Raw genomic sequence first — 20,531 nt, forward strand, 5'->3', positions numbered from 1 at the left:
TTATAATAGTAAAATTCAAGCACCTTTCAAGCACTTTCAAGGGGCCTAAACAAAACATTTCCAGACTCTCAATGCCTTTATTATCACCTCCAACTTGTAACTATAAATACAATTGCAAAAAATAAAGTTTACTGAATTTCTCTATACGCAGAGCAATCTTTGTATATTGTCATTTTATTTTACCAGATGTTCAAATTAAAGGTGCAATATGTAGTTTTGGGGAAGAAGTTTTTATGCCTAAACAAACTACATAAACAAACTCTCTTTGTTTTCATGACTGAATAAACAGAATAAACAAACTGACGTTAAAGGAATAAACAGCAATTTCATTCTGTTTTACTTTGTTTATATTTGGCGGACCCTGCCACCTTTCTAGCTTCAAACAGTGTTCTGGGACCTTATTTTCCTCTGAGAACAGCTTGTTTATTCAGTTATGGAAAATATGAATATTTCCAAATTTGTATCATCACCTCATTGATATTGTAAATATTGTTTGGATTTCTTCCCCAAAACTACACAGTGCCCCTTTAACTTTGATCATTAATCAATCTTTAAATTTGACAATGGGATTGTTTCATTTTGAATAAAAAAAACATTTTGTTTACATGAGTGCTTGTGTAGTTGAAACACCATATTATGTTGAGAATCAAGCATTTCTCAAGCTTGATTCTCAATATCAGTATATTACCAGCCTTGAAACAACACCTCAGATTCAAAATGTTAGTCTTTGTACCGATTGTATAAAAGTTGAGATTTTAAAGTGCTCATCTGTTCACCTTTTAACCTCTAATTATCAATACCATCCAGTAGTGTATTCATTACTTTCCAGACCAATGTTTGTATGATAAAAAGGTAATTTGTCACAGTTGGAGATCTGTAGCAACTGAATAAAATGAGGTCTGTGAGCCACCTGTATTTATCAGAGCTGTCAACCCTCGGCTGCTGCTGCTGCCACATGAGGAGTCGCTCCACGTCACCACCTGGTGGACAAAGAAACTTCACACCATATATAATTAAAGTAAACCATGAGGCAGAGGGGTGTAATAAAAAAAGTACAAATTTTATTTTTTTTTCATCTTTACAAAGGCCTGTTTACCCAAGTTTTTATAAACAAAATATAACAGCTTCTCATCGACCTGGACTGATGGAAAACAAAACAAACAAACAAAAAAATAAATCACAAAAATATAAAAAAAATGCTTGTCACCAAAAATGGAAAACAGGATGAGAAAGACAGATGAAAAGACAGAAGAGCAGAACATAATAAACAGCTGCTGAGTCACAGCAAAGAGTTTACAAAAAATAAATGGCAAAAAAATATCTTCCTCATCATTGATTCAGGCAGTACAGAACAGCAAGTGCTTCATATCAAATATCTCAAATTCCACCAAAAGACAGCAGTGCTGCAACACAATGTACAGAAACATTTGGGGAGCAAGTGTTCAGCCGACCAATAACAAACCTCAGCCTAGATTCAAGCTGTGCTTTACCATCTGTCAGCCAAACACTGAACCCTTCAACAAAGTTTCACAAACAATATGAGAACCCCCCCCACACACGTTTGGCATGAAAATACTAGTCTAACCAGATATAAAATTGATGTCAGTAAGTGAAATAGTGTCCACTCATCTCACACAAGACAGTTTCACACTGAACCCATCAGTCATGTGTTAATGGAAAAAAAAAAGAAGAAACCAGCATTAAAAAAAGAAACAAACTTTCAAAACAAAAGCCCGCTTTAGAAAACAGCAATTATTAACATGCGTTCAATTGGCAACAGAACATATGAGAGATCAAAAGACAGATACAAATCCAAATAAAAGGAATGTTTACAGCATCAAGTCAGCGTATCAAATTGAGTATGACAGGAGGGAGGCTCGAAGCAGGGATTTCCAGTCAAATTCCCGACACGAATATAAGCAATGAAACATGAGGTGGACAGACTCGGTGCATTTTGGGGAGACATCTGTAGTTCAGTGCTCTTCATTAGAGTTCAGCACTCTGTGAGGCATCTGATGCACCGAAAACATACATCGAACTGTAAGTACGGGCTAAGATTTCCAATAAAGCTGCTGCTCTTGTGTTTCTTTTCCAAAATGATTTTTTTTCTGGGAAGCTGGTGAGTGAATTCATTTTATTTACTTTCTCCTCCGTTTTGAAAATTTTGTTTTTCAATATACATTTACTATCCTGTCATCTGTTATTCTACGTTGTAGGTTATTGTTGACATCAGTATGATATCAGTGTTTTGAAGGGTTTTTCTATTTATGTGAGTAAATATCACAATGAGTCAACACAAAATGTGCTGTCATTTGTGATCAGACCTCCCTGCTCCACTGCCCTCTAAGCAATTCCGAGATGTGGAAATGACGCGTATCATTTCCCAGAAAAATTCACACACGTGTAATAAACAAGTGTGAAGTTACACAAAAGGTTTGTGCCTCAGCTCACTGCTGGTCAGCAGAGCACCTTGTTGACAAAGAGCACCACAAGTAGAGACTACATTCTTTGTTTCATACATATCCTGTAGGTGTCATGTACACACCTATCGACGGTGCATAGATAACTTCACCTCATGTATAAATGACACCGACAAATGTACTGAAGATGGAATTGCATAAATACCAAAAACTCTAGTGCATAGTCACTGAAATCAACAAACCAAGACCAGAAGATAGACTGGAAGTCTTTGGAGGAAAACCGGAAGCCTTCATACAAACAGAGCGCTTGAATCATACAAATCTGTTTCAGATTATCAAACCGGCCAAATGTTCCATTAATTCACTCAGTTTGATCCAGTCAAATTGTCCGAGGTTGAAAATGAAAATCTGTCTGAGTTCTGGAAATTAATCAACGTGTTGTTTCTACTTTTAAAAACACTTTTAAAAGTTAGTTGTTAGTTAAATTTGGTTGAAATCAAACTTTAGCAAAAATTCCCCGCAAGGCTTCCGGTTCCCCATGAAAACCTGACAAACCTCCAATTTTAAGTTGTTAATCTCAATATAACAAAATCTTCACTTTCAACATTCAGTAACCCTGACAAGAAAAAAAAAAGTTAACAAAACAATGAAAAACAATAATAACCAAAAGACGATCAATGTAAATTGTTCATCAGCTTATTTTTAAGGGCTTATTTAGATATCAAAAACACAACGTATGTTTTTTCAAGTAAATCAGATATAATTTCATTCGACATTTAGCCTCCAATTGCGATTAGGTTTGAATTTTTCCCAAACTTTTTAAAATTTAGAAATGCCTTCTGTTGTAGTTTAAGTTGAGTTTTGTGGCCACTGGCACTACGATATCATGTGACCAACCAGGAAACAAAGAAAAAACAAACATATTAAGACTGGGGAAGAAACAGCTGCTACTCGACATCCCTTAAAGAATCAAGAGCTGCTTGCTTATTGTGTTGTTACATTCAACTCTCCATTGTACTCACTATCAATTTGTGGCACAAATAATACTGTCAGTGCGCCAGTGACGACAGTTAGCTGTGATACTGCGACTGTATGTAGCACACATAAACACACATGAAGGACGGACGGATGCTGATAGCTGTTTACAAGAGGAGACCCTCCAGGTTTAAAGTAGCCACAGACCGGCTCTGACAAATCCCACAGGACCTCCTCTGCACGCTGACCATCCTATGTTTTCAATTTTACAGTACATGACTGATACAGAGCTTAACCACTGGATTTAAAATTTTTCATAATGCCGAAGAAAGATTATTTTAAGTAGTCAAGCTCCTGGAGGGAATCTTACAGTGAGTAGGTATTTTAAGTGTTTGTGTGTGTTTGTGAGTTCATGGGGTGGATCAGTTCATCGAGCAGTCCTCCCCCTCTGTGTCGGTGTCTGTGTCTGAGCAGGCGGTGTCCATGGCGACGTGCGCAGGGCTAACGATGACCGCTCGCCTTTGCTCCTCCTCGGCACTCGCTCTCCTCTCCTGAGTGCGCTCGATGTGCTGGATTGCCTGAAAGAAAAGGGGGAAAAACACATTGAAGGCTGCAGCAAGTATTCAGTCCACTAAAACAATTCTACGGTGAAAACATTTTCACAATTAAATGATAACTGCAGACTATGAAAGTAGGCTGGGAGCTTGATCAACAATGGCTCTCTATAATAAGTAAAACAAACTCTGACCTACACATGAGTTAATTTTGAAGAAAACTTGAAATTGCCTTGTTCATATTTGTTATCGCCATCCCTCCTGAGCTTTCAAATCACTTTTTTGTGTTGCAGAATTCGCTGATCCAGCCTGTCTGTTTTCATGTCTGAGTGCTGTTTCAATGGATTTCACCATTTACATCGAATTTATTAAAGAATGTAAAATATTGATGGTAAGCATGTCAACTTTTACAAATACAGTAAACAGTAGCTAAGAAAGGCTATTTCTTTGACGCCCGTGGAGAATGTCCCCAGACTCCCTTTAAAAAAAGCTCAATTTTGAGACCCTTTGCATTAGGGTCATTGTGTAATGCTGTCTACAACACATTCTTAACAATTTGGGCCTTCTCGTTAATTTGGCAAATGTTATACATGAATATATTTCTTTCTTGATGTAGCTGTATATTTGCATATAGAGTGGGGAAGTGATATCCAAAAGCTGACTTCATTAACACTCACCTGCACAATAGTGTCCAGGTTCTGTCTGGATGTTGACACGGTGCTGGTGTGGACAGACGGGCTCATGGTCACGACGGTGACGTGATGGGGGGGGTGCTGAGTTAGTGTTGGGGCTGGGACAATGACCGTGGGGTGGTGGGTTGGGGCGGGGGGAGTGGGTGGAGCCAGCACCTGGAGCAAATAGAAAAATATAAACAACATTAATATGTTTTAATTTTACATCAAAGACTGTTTGTGTTCACACAACTGCTACTGATGAGGCAAGTGATTTAAAAAGGGCCAGAACACGTTCAGTAGCCATTGATCAAACCGTAGTGCAAACAGAGATGCCTACTGTTTTGTTCAAATGTGTGTGTATGTTTCTGACCTGTGGACTGTGTGTTTGTCTGTCAGCGGCGTGGATCTGCTGCAGCCGTAACAGTGTCTGGCTCTGGAGGATCGCCTGCTCCTCCTCCACCTGCTGGGTGATCACCTTCAGACGCTCGGGGCTCATCTGGGTGTCAAGAGATCGCACCTGCACACAAACACACACAGAGTACATGTGTTATTACATTAAGAACCACTTCAGCATTAATTTAAGGGCAGCTCAAAACACAGCAAAATGTATTGTGTTCTACTAAAACTCATTAATTCAAACTTTGGAAACATCTCAACCCTGCAGCTCTCCCACTGTTTACTTTCCTCTTTCACTTCCTGTTTAAGTTTCTGTTTGTCCTTTCACCTCCTGTCAAGTCTCCTGTGTCTTAACCTGCTGTTCAGGTAGATCCAGGATGTGAGCTTATCAGCAATTAGCTGGGTTACTGGTACATCTGTCAACACCACCAGCTGCCACCTTGTTAAGGTGACTGATACCAAAAAGGCTGGAAAAACAGAACTTAGTCTGTGTATTTTGGTAGTGTATGTCCACTGTGACCATTTTACAACCTGGAGAACCTCTGCTACCCCAGCCCATCTTTCTGTCTCACCTGCTCCTCCATCTGCATACGAGCCGAGCGCTCCTTGTCCAGTTGCTGTCGCAGCTCTAACATCTCCCTCCTCAGCTCCTCCACTTTCTCCTCCTCCAGTGTGTCTGGAGAGCCGATCCCTTCGTCCTTCTCCTCTGCTCGCCTCCTCTTAGGTGATGAGCCGCTAAACTCCTGCATCGCCATGGAGGACACGCATGTTAAATATAAAACATACAACATGCATATTTACATATTTAAACTTAGTGTGTGGGTGCTCCAGTCAGCTTGTATACAATCTGACAAGTTTTCGCTTTACTTAAAAACAAAACATGCTGCTTGAGAGTGGTGAGAAAGTGAAGCACAAGGTGAAACAACAGCATGGTAAACAAATGAGACGGCACTGTAGTGTAGTGTACAAGCTGTGTGTAACGCGAACGTATTTAACTGTCCTACTTGACATTCATGTGCTTCTGCTAGAACTCAATGTCAACATGAAGCCTCTCACACACACGCACACACACACACACACACACACACACACACACACACACACACACACACACACACACACACACACACACACACAGATGACCTGACGCTGTTTAATCATCTGCTGATAGATGCAACATCACACCGCCCATGTGCACCACATTTAAACCTAACCCCACATAACATGTCACATGCTGTCATGGCCCAGTGAGGCACAATCTGACCAAGAGTGACTTCTTGTTGAGGCAAGCTCGAGCCAGTCAGGGAAATGTTTTCCTCTGAGAGACTGTATCTCTATAAGATTTTTTAAAAATTGCTCCTGACAGAACTTTCACAATACACACATCACTGCTTGATTGAAAAACGAACATTTACCAACAGGGCAATTAGGGAACTAAAGGGATAATCCAAGTCAGCCTGAAATATGGAAAACCATTCAGTGGACCATAGTGGACTCAAACAAGTTTTGGTGGTAATGTCAGGTGATCAAGAGCTATTTAAAATAGGCTGCACACAATAATGATGAGATACAATCGGACAGGCTGCTACCTGGATGAAGCGTTTGAGCTGGTTGTTCTGTGCCAGGAGCGTCGTCTTTTCCTGCTCCAAGGCAAAGATGTAGTCCGCCGTCTGCTGCAGGATAGCCGCCTGTTGGTGACGAACCCAAAAGAAAAGTGAGTACGAGAATAGCATGTGCACAAAAACGTTCTCACAAAACTGTCAGTGAAGGAAACTCAAATCAAGACCATAACGTGTCATAATCTAAGGCATCCTTTCCACACCTTGCTGAGTTTCTCTCCGTCCGTGTGGGGCAGGAGTGTTTTGAGGGACTGGAAGCCTGCGTTGATGCTCTGCATGCGCCGGCGTTCGTTGCTGTTGGCAATCTCGCGGCGGATTCGTCTCTCCTGGTCCTGGGCTGTCTCCGGACTGAGGGGGATGTTGGCCAGGCTGAGGAAGAAAGGTCAAAGGGGAGATGGTCATTATTCTGTCGTCTGTGTCCCATGAGAAGGTATAAGCGTCTCTCTGACACATATTTGATAATACTTCTTACTCAGGTTTTAGGTCAAATTTTCTCCTTACAAACTACAAACATCACAAGCAATGCAGCTAAAAGAGAATTTGACGTCATTTTGAAATAAAATAAATCTAATTTACACAATCAGCTAACAACACACAACTATGAAACAAATCTTCTACTCTTTACCAAGTCAATAAACAAACAGCAACGATAAAATTGTGAGCCTCTTCTCTAACTGACCCCTTAAACCGTTCACCTCGATCTCTACTAGGTTGCAGTCCCGATCTCTCTACATTCCTCAGTCAAGCTGCCTGGAGGTCTATGAGTTTGGCTGAACTCAGTGCCCTATCACACACCTCCACCCCATGAGGTTAGATATTATGGTAGAAAAAACCTATGTCATATTTACTCAGGGGGGGAATTACATGACCCATTAAACCTAAAGATGCTCACGGTGCCAGGAAGACGACAAACCTGGAGAACCAGATCTGGGATGTTTACAAAAATGAAAAGGTCAGACAAAGGACACAGCTCACATGGCTATAAACAAAAGATGAGTGCGTGGGTGTGCAGCCATACTCTAATGTTCAAAGCTAAATTTAAAGACCCTGATTTGATTTCTGACTGTGTGTTTACAAGCCAGTGACGTCAGCTTAACTAAAAGCAGAAAGGCTGATAAAACGCACATTTAAAAGATCATAAAACACCTTCATTACCTCATGATGTATGTACACGACCTATAAAACCAGTCATTAAATTAAAAATAAAAATAAGTTTTTATCCTGTTTTACTTTGAAAGCAGCCCTCCTAAATGTATGGTTTAATATCTCTTAATCACCAGATTAAACTCCTTACGATAAAAGACTTTACATAGCCAGCAAGTACCAAGTAATAACTTTCCACAGTGTATCTCTCAATTACAGCACTTGTTCAGCAGCGATGATATAGACGAGTAAATGTACCCTACATTGTACATCAAAAATAAGTAATTAAATACATATGTACAGGATCCAAGATCACACAAAGTTTTTGTTAATTCCCTGCCTTATTTAGATATAATAACCATTTCTGACAATAATTGTTAAAGTTATCTATACAAACATTCATGGAGAAAGTCAGACCCTGCCACCTTTTCTAGCTTCAAACAGTGTTCTGGGACCTTGTTTTCCTCTGAGAACAGCTTGTTTACTCAGTTATGGAAAAGATAAACATTTCTAAGTTTGTATTATTACCTCATTAATATTGGAAATACTCTCTGACTTTGAATTTCTACTCCAACACTACATAGTGCCCCTTTAAGTTTTATAAAAAAGGTCAAAAATCAACTTCAGCCCATCCACAAGAAAAACTTGAAGTACACAGTGTATCCATACTACACACATCTATATATATATCAATCAGACCAGAAACAGTCCAGAAAAACCATCACATCTTTACCCACACAGGTGAAACCTGCCGGGGATCTTAAAGTTTAGAGATGAGATCAGCTGTTGTCAGCTGACGCTGCCAGGAGCTGCGGAGCTCCAACATGGCCGCCTGAGGGCGCGTCGACAGTCTGGACGGTAGCAGCAGTGAAATGTGACTCCGCCAGCAGCAGCGGCGGCGGCAGCAGGCCCCCTGGCATCATGGAGAACAATGCTTTCCACCGTTAGCACTAAGCTAGCACTCACTCACTGATATGCTGCTCGCGGATGCTGATCTGTGTCCACCCTTAAACTTATATGACGACGTGTTTCGGTTAAACAAGCTAGTAGCCGAGTAAAAACAAGTCAGCGCGCACACAATACAGTGGGAGAACGAGCACGGGATAGCTAGCTGGTTAGCCAAGCTAAGCTAGCGTTAGCACACGACACAACCACGGCTGCTGCGCGGAGCATTATTTAACCAGGCGTGTAGCGCAGCCGAACCCTCATTTCACGCCCCCATGTTTAATACACCAACAAATAAACTTCAAATACAGCTGGTCCGCTGAGAACAGTGAGGTGTGTGAGAAAATACATCGTTATAAACGTGTGGTTTGGTGTGTAGCAGCGAGGCGGCGGGGAACACGTTAACTACCACGTGGTTGCTGTTCAACTGGACGCAAATGTATCGATTTCATCTCGCTGATTTACATATTTCTGAGCTGAATGGGTGCAAACGTGCCCTGTATGTTCTTACATGTCATTCGGCCTGGAAAAATGTAATAACACAAGTTAAATGTGACTATATTTCCTCGTCGCCAACGGCAGCAGCTGGCCAACAAGCTGCTAATTTCCACAACCATGCTCCTGCTGCCAAGACATCGCAGCGAGGCTAACACCTAGCATGCTAACTGGAGTCACTGCATTACACACACATACACACACTATACCGCCACACGAGGGATGATATGTGCGAGCAGTTTCGTATCAACAAAAAATAGCTAGCTACACACCTGCAGAGACCCCCGATAACATCCTTCTCCGTCTTCTTGAACTGCTGTAAGGACGGTATCTTCTCTGTCGGCATCATGAAATATTCCATGCTTTCAGAGCCACCTTCTGTAGTCCGTGTTTTCTGTTCCTTCTTCCTCCACTGCTGTCCCTGTTAAAATATAATTACGCACGTTTTTGAGCACAGAGCCGTCGCCGCACTCCTCAGTGACGCATACCGAAAATACAGCTTCAAAATCGGGCGATCTGAGGAGCAGAGTTAGGAAAATAAAAGTAAGTTGAGGCTGTGTTGCTTCCCACAGCTGATGGGGTTCCCTCCAATGTGTGTGTGTGTGGCTCCTTGCCTCCGCCTACTACGGGTCTGTGTGTGTGCGTGCGCGTGTGTCTGCTGCCTCCGCCTACTACGTGTGTGTGTGTGTGTGCAGCTGATCTGTGTGAGGCGGGAAACAGCTGGTTGGAATCAGAGCCCGTTTTCCGGAGAGCAGAACAAACAGAGCAGCAGCAGCAGCAGAGTCGCTGTGTGACTGCAGTGCTGCGGATCACATCCTCACACAGACGGACAGCTGCTGATGTCTGCGTGGTAACACAACTATCAGCGAGGAGGAACAACCCGGAGACGGACACTCAACTGCAGAGGTGTTTGTTGATACTGTGTGATCCACTAAATCACATTAATCCTCCCAGGCATGAATTATAGCTAAATCTTAAAGTGTTTTTTCTTCAGTGTTTGTTTTTTAATCCCTCATAAGTGAAAATCATATCAATAATTTTTTTTTTTTCAATAAATGTTATTTTGAAGGAGTTAAATAGATATCCACTGCATCAATGGTATAACAAGTGATTCTGGAATAACTGTTAAATCCTTTTATTCTCAGACAAACCTACAAAAGGTGTTAGGATTACTTTAGATGTACCGTAATAATAATAAAGAAAAATTGTTGTACATCTTTTTCTGTTAATCTGAAATTCATGCACCAAAGGATATATTCTGTACATTAAGATAAATTGTCCTATATTTGGATCAAATCTGAAGACTATTTAATATCGCTATTTAATTAAACTATGCAAATGTGTAAATGTTACCATAATTTTAAATAAAACTAATCTAAATACAGTAGGCAGAATATATCCTTTGGTGTATATTGTAACAATGAGTAGACAGATATAGCCTATATTGAGTAAAAAATGTGGCCTACAAGAAATTATTTGGTAAAATCTGCTTCAAAGTACTACTTACACCTTATTTTTCTTTTTTTTTTACCTGTCTGGTGTTCTGAGAATAAGAGGACTTCACAGCTATTCCAACGGTAAGCTACGTGTTACATCGTGTCTTCCCTTGCCATTTTGAATTTATCATGCAGTATCTCAAAATGACAAAGAGATACAAAGACAATATTTCAGTGGAAGTGTGGACAGAGTCATGGGGATCTGCCACTTGGTGATTGGGACACGGTATTCTCGTTTAAATAGTTAAAAATGGTTTTCAAATATCTGCCTACTGTAGTGTATTTCATGCTTGAAAGGGTTAAAACTTAAGTAAAAGTGACCTAAAGGCAACACATGTATTAAAACCTGATTTTGCAGCCCTATCATCTTGGAGGATCTGCAGATTATTTTTGCCTGCGAGCCTCCCAGTGGATTAATCGGGCCCTGGCTCCTGTAAATTCAGTTTATTATTCACCACATTACCATTTCAGATGACCTTCTGTCACATTTGGTCTTTCCTTTTTTTTTTTCATTTCAAGTTCAAGTTTATTTGTCATTTCAACTGCAAGGTTTATGTTTTAGAAAAGGTTTCTTTTTGACCAGAAGATAAAACTGACACTATGTCTGACAAAAGTATAAAACCAACACATTAAACATGCTCAGGTAGGTATAATATTAGAATACAATGTAATACTAAGCACCACCGAGAATTTTAAGTTACTCACACAACTATGATATACAAAGTCATGCTGAAATAAATGAATAAATAAATAAATAACCTTAAAGCATGAGAACATTAAATAATCTATGAAAGTTATTCATCATGCAAAAGTATCAGTCATTTTCTGGATACACCACATATAAAGTCACTGGTTTCCTGCTTTTCTCCAACATCACTCTGAGCAGTGTCAGTATGAATGAAATCCCTTTGTTGGTCAAAACAAGCAAGTTTAAGGCATCACTTTGGAGCTTGGTAACTTGTGATATATTTGCTATTAATAAATAATTAACAATTCATTGAAATTTTACAAAATTTACAAACACTATGAAAGATTTCACCGGACATGTTGCATAACAGGGAGACAATGATGTAACAGGCAATGTATACATAACATATCCGACATAAACAGTCCAGCACAGTACAGCAGGTGGCAGTAATGCACCACAGCAGGAAGAGAGGGATCCTGCATGGTGTAAACACATAGGACTGTTGGAGGAAAGTTATTGTGCGTGGATGCATAATAACCTGAGCTTGGAATGAAATACATTACATTTTGTATATAATGAAAATAAAATGATTAGTTTTTGTTGTTTACCCTTAATTGAGATAAATGAAAAATCTGGTTCAAACTTTGTTGTTGCTTTAAGACAACTGATTTGAAAAATTGAAGCAGAGAGCGAATGAAAAGGATCCTAGATATGTTATGTTGATTTTTCACTGTTTGGCTGTTCACTCAAATGTGGCAATGTGCATACAATAACTGATAAAAGGCATTGCAAACAAACTACGTACATGCTCAAGTGTTTTTCCATTTGAACTGCTCAGGTTCGTCCCCACAATGAAAATGTCTGTTAGGCTACAAATACTATATAGTTCCTCTTTTCTTTGCTCTCTGCACATTACTCTATTGTACATAATTAACATTATCAAGCTGCGATTTACAGTGATTGTCTTCAAGTTCCTCAAATGTGCCTAAATGTAGAGTAGCTCTGTAAGGACATAGTGTATATCAAACCAACACACCTGAAGTAGTGTTTCTTAGGTTTTTATTTTTCCATGCAATAAAAGTTTGCTATACAGACCATAAAAACAACAAAACATAACTTTATATATTGTACAATGACAAAGATAAATAGTTGGCCCTTATTCTGACAGTTAAAAAAAAAAAAAAAAACAGATGGTCTCTGCTTTTGCCCACATATCTTGTTTGAGTGCGACTAACAGAGAGAAATATACAACCTTCCTCCGATCACCTATAAGTAGGACATCATATTTTTTGGGGAATAATTAAAAACTGATGGTCGGCTACTCACACAAGAAATACCCTTTATCTAACATTTCTATATGATAGTAAGTTCAATATAACATCTGCAGCAACGTTCATCCATATTGCTATCATTGAAATCATTAAAAATGCGCAGCACTCAAGGATATCAAGTAACATACAGCAGAGCAGGTAGCGTAAATCTTTAAAGCCAAGTGCATCTTCATGATATAATAAAGCATTATTTTAGCATTAAACACATGTTGACAGCGGGGTTAATGCTGCGGATGAGTAGCAGACACTACGGATTCATAGCTTCTTTCATCTTTAACCCTGTAACATCTTTAAAGGCCGTTTTCCTACAACAGGAGAACAGTTTAAACACACGTTAAGACAATTTAAGTACAAGAATGATTGAATTCAAACAGGCCTTTCCTTTGGCCAATAAAAACTTGGAATGCTTGAAGATGGTATTACAGTACAGGCTTGACAAGATAGACAAATAAAAGGAATGATAGTGTGGCATGACAACCAAACAGCCAAATCATCTAAACAGCTTTGATGTATGATTGTTAGTCTCATGTAGAAGAGTAGTGCAGATAGACCCTTTAAATGACCCCGTTATGATAAATCATTACAATTCCCGGCATGATCCTCCTTCCTCTGTACCATGATGTGAGATGTCATGCTAAAACGCAGAAGTCTGACATTGTTGCTTTGTCAAAGATTACTGATCTGATGGAGCGCCTCCTGTTGGCACTGATGGTCTGGTCCTCTTGGAGGCAGATTCCTCCACAGCAAAAGTGTAGTTATACTGAAAAAAACAAAACAAAAAACAAAGTGAGTATATTCTTTGTTGAGAAAAGTTTATGTTTGTAATTTAAGGCTGAGTTGGGAGTCAAATGTGACCCTACCTCATTTTCAATGTCTTGGAGAGACTTAATGCGAATGTTGTTTAACTGAGAGTTCAGTTGAAGAGTCTAAGAGAGAAAGATGACAAAGAGAAACAGATGTGACACAACGAGAAATAAACTGAGGCAAAAAAACCCAACTCATTTGTAAATGAATCCATAACTTAAGTATTGATGAAAATGTCATACCGTGCTGTTTGCCTGGATATCAAACTTTGGGTGGAGGCTAAAGGGAACTCCATCTAGAGCTGCAGGGAGTGAAGGTAGGTAACAGTTTAGTGGGCTGCCCTCAGTGACAAATAGTAATAAGCTCCTGTGTGTGAGGAGAGACTAGGAGTACCTGTGATACCCTGGAAACTGCTGTCAGCGGGTTTGTCCGAGTTGTCCTTGTTGTTGAGGCTGTGGCGTCTCTGACTCAGTTTGTTCGGTGGCAGTCTAGGAGGAGGGTTGCTATGGAGACAAATAGATAAATATTAGGGCTGCACAATTAATGGAAATATAACCGAAATCGCAATATGACCAAGTGCAATATCCAAATCGCAAGAAGCCTTTTTATTAAGGTAAAGTGTGTGACGAAACAGGATTATAATGATGAACTGTAGTGCTGCAGAGATGTCTTGGCCAACAAATCTTGTTCTCCAGGTGTAAGAAAAAATGTTTGTTTGGCACAGACCCTAACTAATGTCATCATCGTGATGGATTTTTTTTTTAATGATTAAGTTGATGATGATTTACTATAACTATATCATGCAGCCCTAATAAATATTAACACCACAAGCAAACAAGTCCTTTTACTTTAATATCTCATCGTACAGTTTGCTTTAGTTTATTCTTACTTTCATTTTTCCTTTTATAATGCTAAATGTTGTTTATGTATGTTAGTGGACGCCATTTCTAAACCAACATTAGCTACGGTTTTCTTTCTGTTAGCGGAGTGGAGAGAGGCACTGAGACACAGCACTCCAGAATCAGCATTAAACAAGTCAGACTTGTATAGGCTACCGAGAGAGACAGGGAAGGTCTCATATTTCACGTCACCTCACAATCCTTTCACATATGGCCAATAAAAAAGTGGTAACATTTTTACATAAAGCCCCTTTAAACATCTGTGTACCAGAAGAGCCGTGACATGTTCCCCAATAAATGATTCAATTAAAATATTAAAATGCACTTTCGGACTTCTCTCTATTACTAAGTACTGTACCTGGGTCTGAGGGGCAGAGGAGCAGAGGGCTGCTCCAGTGAGAGTCCGCGGAAGTCCAGACTGACACTGCGGGGCTTGGCTTGAGGCACGGGGCTTGTGAAATAGCCCTTTCTGCACCACAGCACGTAGCCATGGATGTCTCTGGGGAAAAGGCACATTTAATAATACATTAACAACTGTTTAATTACCATTCAATGTACTGAATGCACAGTTGAAAGCAAGTGATCATGTGAAAACAGACCACTATGTTATGGGATTTAAGAAATGCCTTCATAAAAGAGATTCAAATGAAATATTTGTATATGTGAATGCCACCAACCCCACGTATGTGTGGTGCTGCAACATCATTTTGCTTTTGGCTGTCAGTTTAATATCCAACACAGCTGTGTCCACACTGCCCACTGGGGCGACACGCACACACACACGCTTCTTCTTCGAAACAGTGGCCCCTGAACACACAAACACACACATAAATACAGATCATGTCCATCAGACTGAAAAATTAAATCAGCAGAGAGTAAATAGGACATCAAATATCAGGAGGGACTCAAATATCAGGTGTGTGTATAAACACCTGTCTCTGTGTACAGTATGTGTGTGGATCCAATTTTAGCTTTAAGACAATAAAGACAAGAATGTACATGTGTGCATGTACTTACTCGCTTCAAGGTGCTCTGCTATATAGCAATAACCATGAGGAATAGATTCCTTGTCAGAAATGAGCTGAATGTCTGTCACTACCATACCACCTGCCAAGTCCTGGAGAGAAAGAGAGACACAGTTCGAAGAAGGAAGACAGGAAGGACAAGAGCAGAGAACAAAGGACAGACATGATGTATCATCTGTGTGTATTGTATCTCTGTCCGTTACCTTGCTGTAACAGAGGTAATATCCAGACTTCATCCCAAAGCTGCGTGTAAAGTTCGCTGCTGCTCCGTCTTCTGTGATGCTGATCTGCAGAAGAAAAAGGCGACGGTTAGATACACCCCATATGACAAGGGATAGACCGATTATTTGCCTGGCCGATTATCAGATCTGATATTCAGCATTTTTCCAATTATCTGAAAAATTGTCTGTTCTGTTTATTAGCTATTTGTCTTTATTCTACATTCTGTTTCCAGTTACATGTCTTTTATTTTACAACAGATTGCCGATAGAATTAATGAATTACCTCCACCAAGGAAGCTTGTCTGTTTGTTGGTTTGTCAGCAGGATTACAGAAAAACTACTGAGCAGATTTCCACTTAACTTGGATGGAGGATGTTTCTCGCTCCAGAAAAGACACCATTAACTTTTGGTGCGGATCTGATAAAGGGACGTATCCATGTATTTTTCCTTTAACATTTTTGCAAATTTCTCATGGAACAATGTACAGAAAAAAGCAAGTGATTTTACGTGGTTGGTATCTATGAGTGAGCACAATTTGATGTGGATACAAGTAAAAATCTGGATCTAGTGGATTTAATTATAGGCTTGATGGAATTAAAGGGGGCGGTTGGGCCTTGGTGGAGGTATGCGCTCTACTGAGTGCCATTCTTGTTTAACATTGCACTGCTTTGGCTCTGATGCAGCCTCCCTCTGTGGCCTCACTCAATGTCCTGCCCACAACACTATCAGATTGGTTACACATCATGAGTAATAGCCAATCAACACAGGATACTCTGAATCTGCAAAGTAACGAGTAATTTAAGTTATTTTATTTAAGTTAAATAAATGTAGTGGAGTAAAAAGTATTATATTTGCCTCCAAAATGTAGTGGAGTGGAGGTATGAAGTAGCAGAAAATGGAAATACTAAAACTACTACTGTTTCTGAGTAAAGCATTCTTAGTTATATTCCATCACCGGTTATTCTAAATTTTGACACTGAGATTTTAATTTTAACCACAAATGTTTATCTGTTCCAAATATTGATTATCGATCTCACTGCTTCTGTATCGTTGTTTTAAAAAAACAAATAATAATAATATAACCAGTCGAGGTTCTTAGTGGTGGTTTAAGTTAAGTTGGGCTTTTATCTCTTTGGTGACACTTCACTTTACTTAACTATTCTTCATCATCTTCTCTTTAGCAAGGCACTACTCCCGTGTACTGCAGTCAAATTCATCCTGGCCAACAGTGTGTAGTTATTCATCAGAAACAGACAGTGCTCAAGAAAAAAACCCAAATGTGTTCAGTCCACTTGAAGTCAAGATGAAAGCTGAGTGTTAGCTGGGTCAAACACTGAGTTTGAATTCAGATCCAATGGGTACAATTATGACTTGGATTAGCATTAACTAGCTGGTCATGAAGCTATTCATTATAGTGCTCGAGTGAAACAGGCTCTCTCAAATTCAGTGGCTACACAACGTCCTCTTGTGTCCGGATCGTTAGAGAAGACAGTTTACAGCACTGTTAAACAACCACTCGGTTTCTAAAGGTCAAGTTTCCAACTCATCCAAACACATCTGTCCTACTTAAGATTTCCAACAACATTTGAGTGACTGCAAACACAGCTGCGCCTTCTGTAGCCCCTCTGTAAGCTGTCTTTAAATTAAAGACTTTACTTCAAGTAAAGATTGGTTATGGCTCCACCATGGGCCTTTAAGGTTGTCAGCTCTAATTATACTCTCACACAACTTTAACACAGACGGAAACTGTTTGTGGTCACCCTGGAGTAAAATATGGAAATACCTGGTTCCTATTTTTTTGTAGGTTTAGCATGGACCCTGTACACGCCAGACAATTTGACTGTCATAACAGGAAAAGCACATTTAGATGAGACTGTTCCAGGGCTCTGATGAGCTGATGCTCACGCACACATTTGACAAGTCAAAATGTCTGCCGTGAAAAGGTCCATTGCTACTCCAATGGCAACTATGTACTTTTGTTTATGGATGAGTGTACATTTCATCCCTGTTCCTACCAGGTTAAAATCTTTGGGGCAGGTGCCGGTGTTGGAGGTCCACGCCACTGCCGTGATTGGCCGGGCGCCTCCCCCACGCTCCATCAAAGACATCTGGGGAAGAGAAAAAAGTAAACAAGGATGGTTCATGGCGTCTGGAAGGGAGGACAACATAAATGTTGAATTCAAACTTCAGATCTTCCATCAGTCTTGTCATTGCCAGAGGAGGTTGTTATAAAAATCACACACTGTGTTAGCAGACATTCTCATGATCTGTCATTCTGGTGTGTGTGTGCTTGTGTGTATGAATGTGCTTTCTCTGCGACTTACTGGCAATGTGAGAACCAACTTGCTGTCTGACGCACAAAGGTGAACAGGCTCTCATTCATTCTAAGAATTCATGTTATCCCTGAGCTACATTGTGAAGGACAGAAAGATCCTGTTCAGTCTAAACAGTCATGTTATCTCTATAGAGAGGAAATATTTAGTGCAGGAATTCAGCCCTAACTACAGCAGTGAAGTGGCAGTTCATACTGAGGAGCTTTGCATTTCCATTTTAAAGCACGCCGTCTTGGTAGAAAAAAGTGTCTGTTAATATGGAGAAAATCCTCTATCATGGTATATATAATTTTTTATTACATGTCGAAACATAATACATTTTTCTGGCATATTCATTTGAAATAAGCAGGCAAGAGTATATTTTTCAGGCAGAGCCCAAACATTACATATATGACAATAGAGATTTACCGATAGCTGAACTTTGTGTAACGGCAGATACAGAGAATGGATCTAATATCAGCTGGTAAAACATTATGCATGTTATTTTTTTGTATTTAAAGGAGCGCTGTGTCGTTTTGTGGAACAAATTTTAATCAGAAGAGAGAGATCTTCATTGAATGATTTTTTATGCCAAACAAACTAAATAAACAAACTCTCTTTGTTTTCATGACTGAATAAACAAACTGACCTTAAAGGACAACACATTTCATACTGTTGTACTTTGTTTATAGTTGGCGGACCCTGCCACCTTTCTAGCTTCAAACAGTGTTATTGGGACCTTATTTTCCTCTGAGAACAGCTTGTTTATGCAGTTATGGAAAAGTAAATATTTCTGAGTTTGTATTATTACCTCATTAATATTGTTAATATAAAAAATCTGAGTTTGAATTTGGTCTCCAAAACTACATAGTGCCCCTTTAGCAGCTGTATACTTCTAACCCTGTATGGATGTTATGTTATGAATTATCAAGAAGTTACACAATTCACTTGTTGTTTGTGTATATTGGCCACTTGTGCAGTAAAAATCTGTTAAGTTGCATACAGGTGTACGGGATGCTGCTGGAAAGTAGCGGGGTCTCCTTTCTAATAATAATAATAATAATAATAATAATAATAAATGATGTGGTATTAAATCAGTGCATATACTTGTGCACTCACTGATACAGATTCCAGCGTTTTAGGCAGTATCAGAGGATTTTCCAATACTGGTATCAGTATCAGAACAACCCTACCTTACAAATCAAAGTGTAACACTAAAGTGATAAGATGAAATCATATAAAAATCTACAGCATCAAAGGTACAGCAAAATCTCAGATGACAGACACATTTATATCGTCTCATGGAGTCTTATCATATGCCCTAAAATACCTCTAGTCAAACCTGTTGCTGTGGCCTGAAGCTTTTGTGGCTCCTGTAAAAAATAAAGAAGCATCTACACTGTGCCTTGCCAAAAAGCTTCATGTTACATGGTGTTTGACTTGACTTGATAATGAAATACCCAGAAACTGACTATTGTCCTCAGCTTTCACTCGAAAATACTCAGAAAAAATAATTCAGAGTTTGACTTACATATTTTAATGAACATGTTCAAATGCCAGAAACGACTGAGTAAAGTGTGAAATCTGGAGTGAGGGTAGATGTGAGATTTATCTATTCACACACTTACCTTCACTTACATACGTAAAACATATTGTTGTTTTGTAGGCTCTATTTTTGTAACAAGGGTGGACATTCACTACCAAACACATACAGGTAGCTTCAATAAACACTGGACGAGCTTTGACAGTTTTACTGCTTTACCAGCAACTCTGGCATAAACTTTATCAAACTTCCATCTTTCTGGACAAATTTACATGTAATGTTGCAGAGTTGTTTAAAAGAAAACCAGAGTGAATTATTAAACCTATTAATAAACACTGGTTATGAGTCATTTTCCATGTACTTCTATGACAAGCCGAGCTTAGCTGACAATAGTGGCGACTGTTCCATTGACAAAACTTCACTGCTTCCTGTTCAAAATAAGCTTATGTCATTTTATTTCATGAACACACTTATCTGTAAGTTAAATACATACTTACTTTGTCTATGTGTTCGCGTCTGTCTCTTCGAGGGGACACGGTTTGGCAGGCGAACAGCTTCTTAGTCAAAAGCCGAAACTTCTTGGTCTTCCTTCTCAAAGCAGGAAGTGCTGAATCCATTCTGACTCCAACTCCCATCAAACCCTGGGGCAACACGTCAGAGTTAAGCGCTCACTCGATTCTGACCACAAGATGGCGGCATTACAACAGTGAAGGAAGGAACAGTTTACCAACCTCATGGCCTCTTCTTCTTCTTCTTCTTCTTCTTCTTCTTCTTCTTCTTCTTCTTCTTCTTCTTCAAATAGTCCATTTGATCTTCTGGATATTTTTAACAAAAGTTTTTTGTTAGATAATGTACTAAAAATAATAATGGAAGACATTAAGATGTAGCTCGTTATTTTTGCTTGTTCACTAATACAGTGGCAATTAGGCTATATAGCAAATATAACCCAAGACAAAAATCAGTAAAACCTGAATAAAACAATGATAAAAAG

The 20,531-nt window shown here is 39.4% G+C and overlaps 2 protein-coding genes across 2 annotated transcripts; both read right to left on the reverse strand.

The window, feature by feature from the left end:
• Positions 1-1,039: 1,039 nt before the first annotated feature.
• LOC141005665 (transcription factor AP-4-like) lies at positions 1,040-9,804 on the reverse strand. Its single transcript, XM_073477591.1, has 7 exons — positions 9,494-9,804; positions 6,842-7,007; positions 6,609-6,707; positions 5,592-5,762; positions 4,994-5,140; positions 4,627-4,797; positions 1,040-3,973 (listed from the first exon to the last, which is right to left on the reverse strand). Exons 1-7 carry the CDS (start codon positions 9,580-9,582, stop codon positions 3,818-3,820), a joined length of 999 nt encoding a protein of 332 aa, XP_073333692.1. The 5' UTR covers positions 9,583-9,804; the 3' UTR covers positions 1,040-3,817.
• A 2,643-nt stretch (positions 9,805-12,447) lies between these two features.
• On the reverse strand, positions 12,448-20,157 carry mvb12a (multivesicular body subunit 12A). The gene is made up of 10 exons (XM_073465922.1): positions 20,038-20,157; positions 17,701-17,793; positions 15,668-15,751; positions 15,457-15,556; positions 15,117-15,246; positions 14,798-14,938; positions 13,934-14,043; positions 13,783-13,841; positions 13,597-13,662; positions 12,448-13,496 (listed from the first exon to the last, which is right to left on the reverse strand). Exons 1-10 carry the CDS (start codon positions 20,155-20,157, stop codon positions 13,410-13,412), a joined length of 990 nt encoding a protein of 329 aa, XP_073322023.1. The 3' UTR covers positions 12,448-13,409.
• Positions 20,158-20,531: the final 374 nt, after the last annotated feature.

This window comes from Pagrus major, chromosome 1, assembly GCF_040436345.1.
Source record: "Pagrus major chromosome 1, Pma_NU_1.0".
NCBI classification, from domain to species: domain Eukaryota; kingdom Metazoa; phylum Chordata; class Actinopteri; order Spariformes; family Sparidae; genus Pagrus; species Pagrus major.

Coding starts and splice junctions, on each gene's coding strand:
- LOC141005665 (XM_073477591.1), bottom strand. CDS start 9,582: ATGGAATATTTCATGATGCCGACAGAGAAGATACCGTCCTTACAGCAG. Junction 5,141..5,591: donor GTATGCAGATGGAGGAGCAG/GTGAGACAGAAA, acceptor GTTTGTGTGCAG/GTGCGATCTCTTGACACCCA. Junction 3,974..4,626: donor ACCTGGACACTATTGTGCAG/GTGAGTGTTAAT, acceptor CTTTTCTTTCAG/GCAATCCAGCACATCGAGCG.
- mvb12a (XM_073465922.1), bottom strand. CDS start 20,157: ATGGATTCAGCACTTCCTGCTTTGAGAAGGAAGACCAAGAAGTTTCGG. Junction 14,044..14,797: donor CCTCTGCCCCTCAGACCCAG/GTACAGTACTTA, acceptor TTGTCTCCATAG/CAACCCTCCTCCTAGACTGC. Junction 13,497..13,596: donor TCCAAGACATTGAAAATGAG/GTAGGGTCACAT, acceptor TGTTTTTTTCAG/TATAACTACACTTTTGCTGT.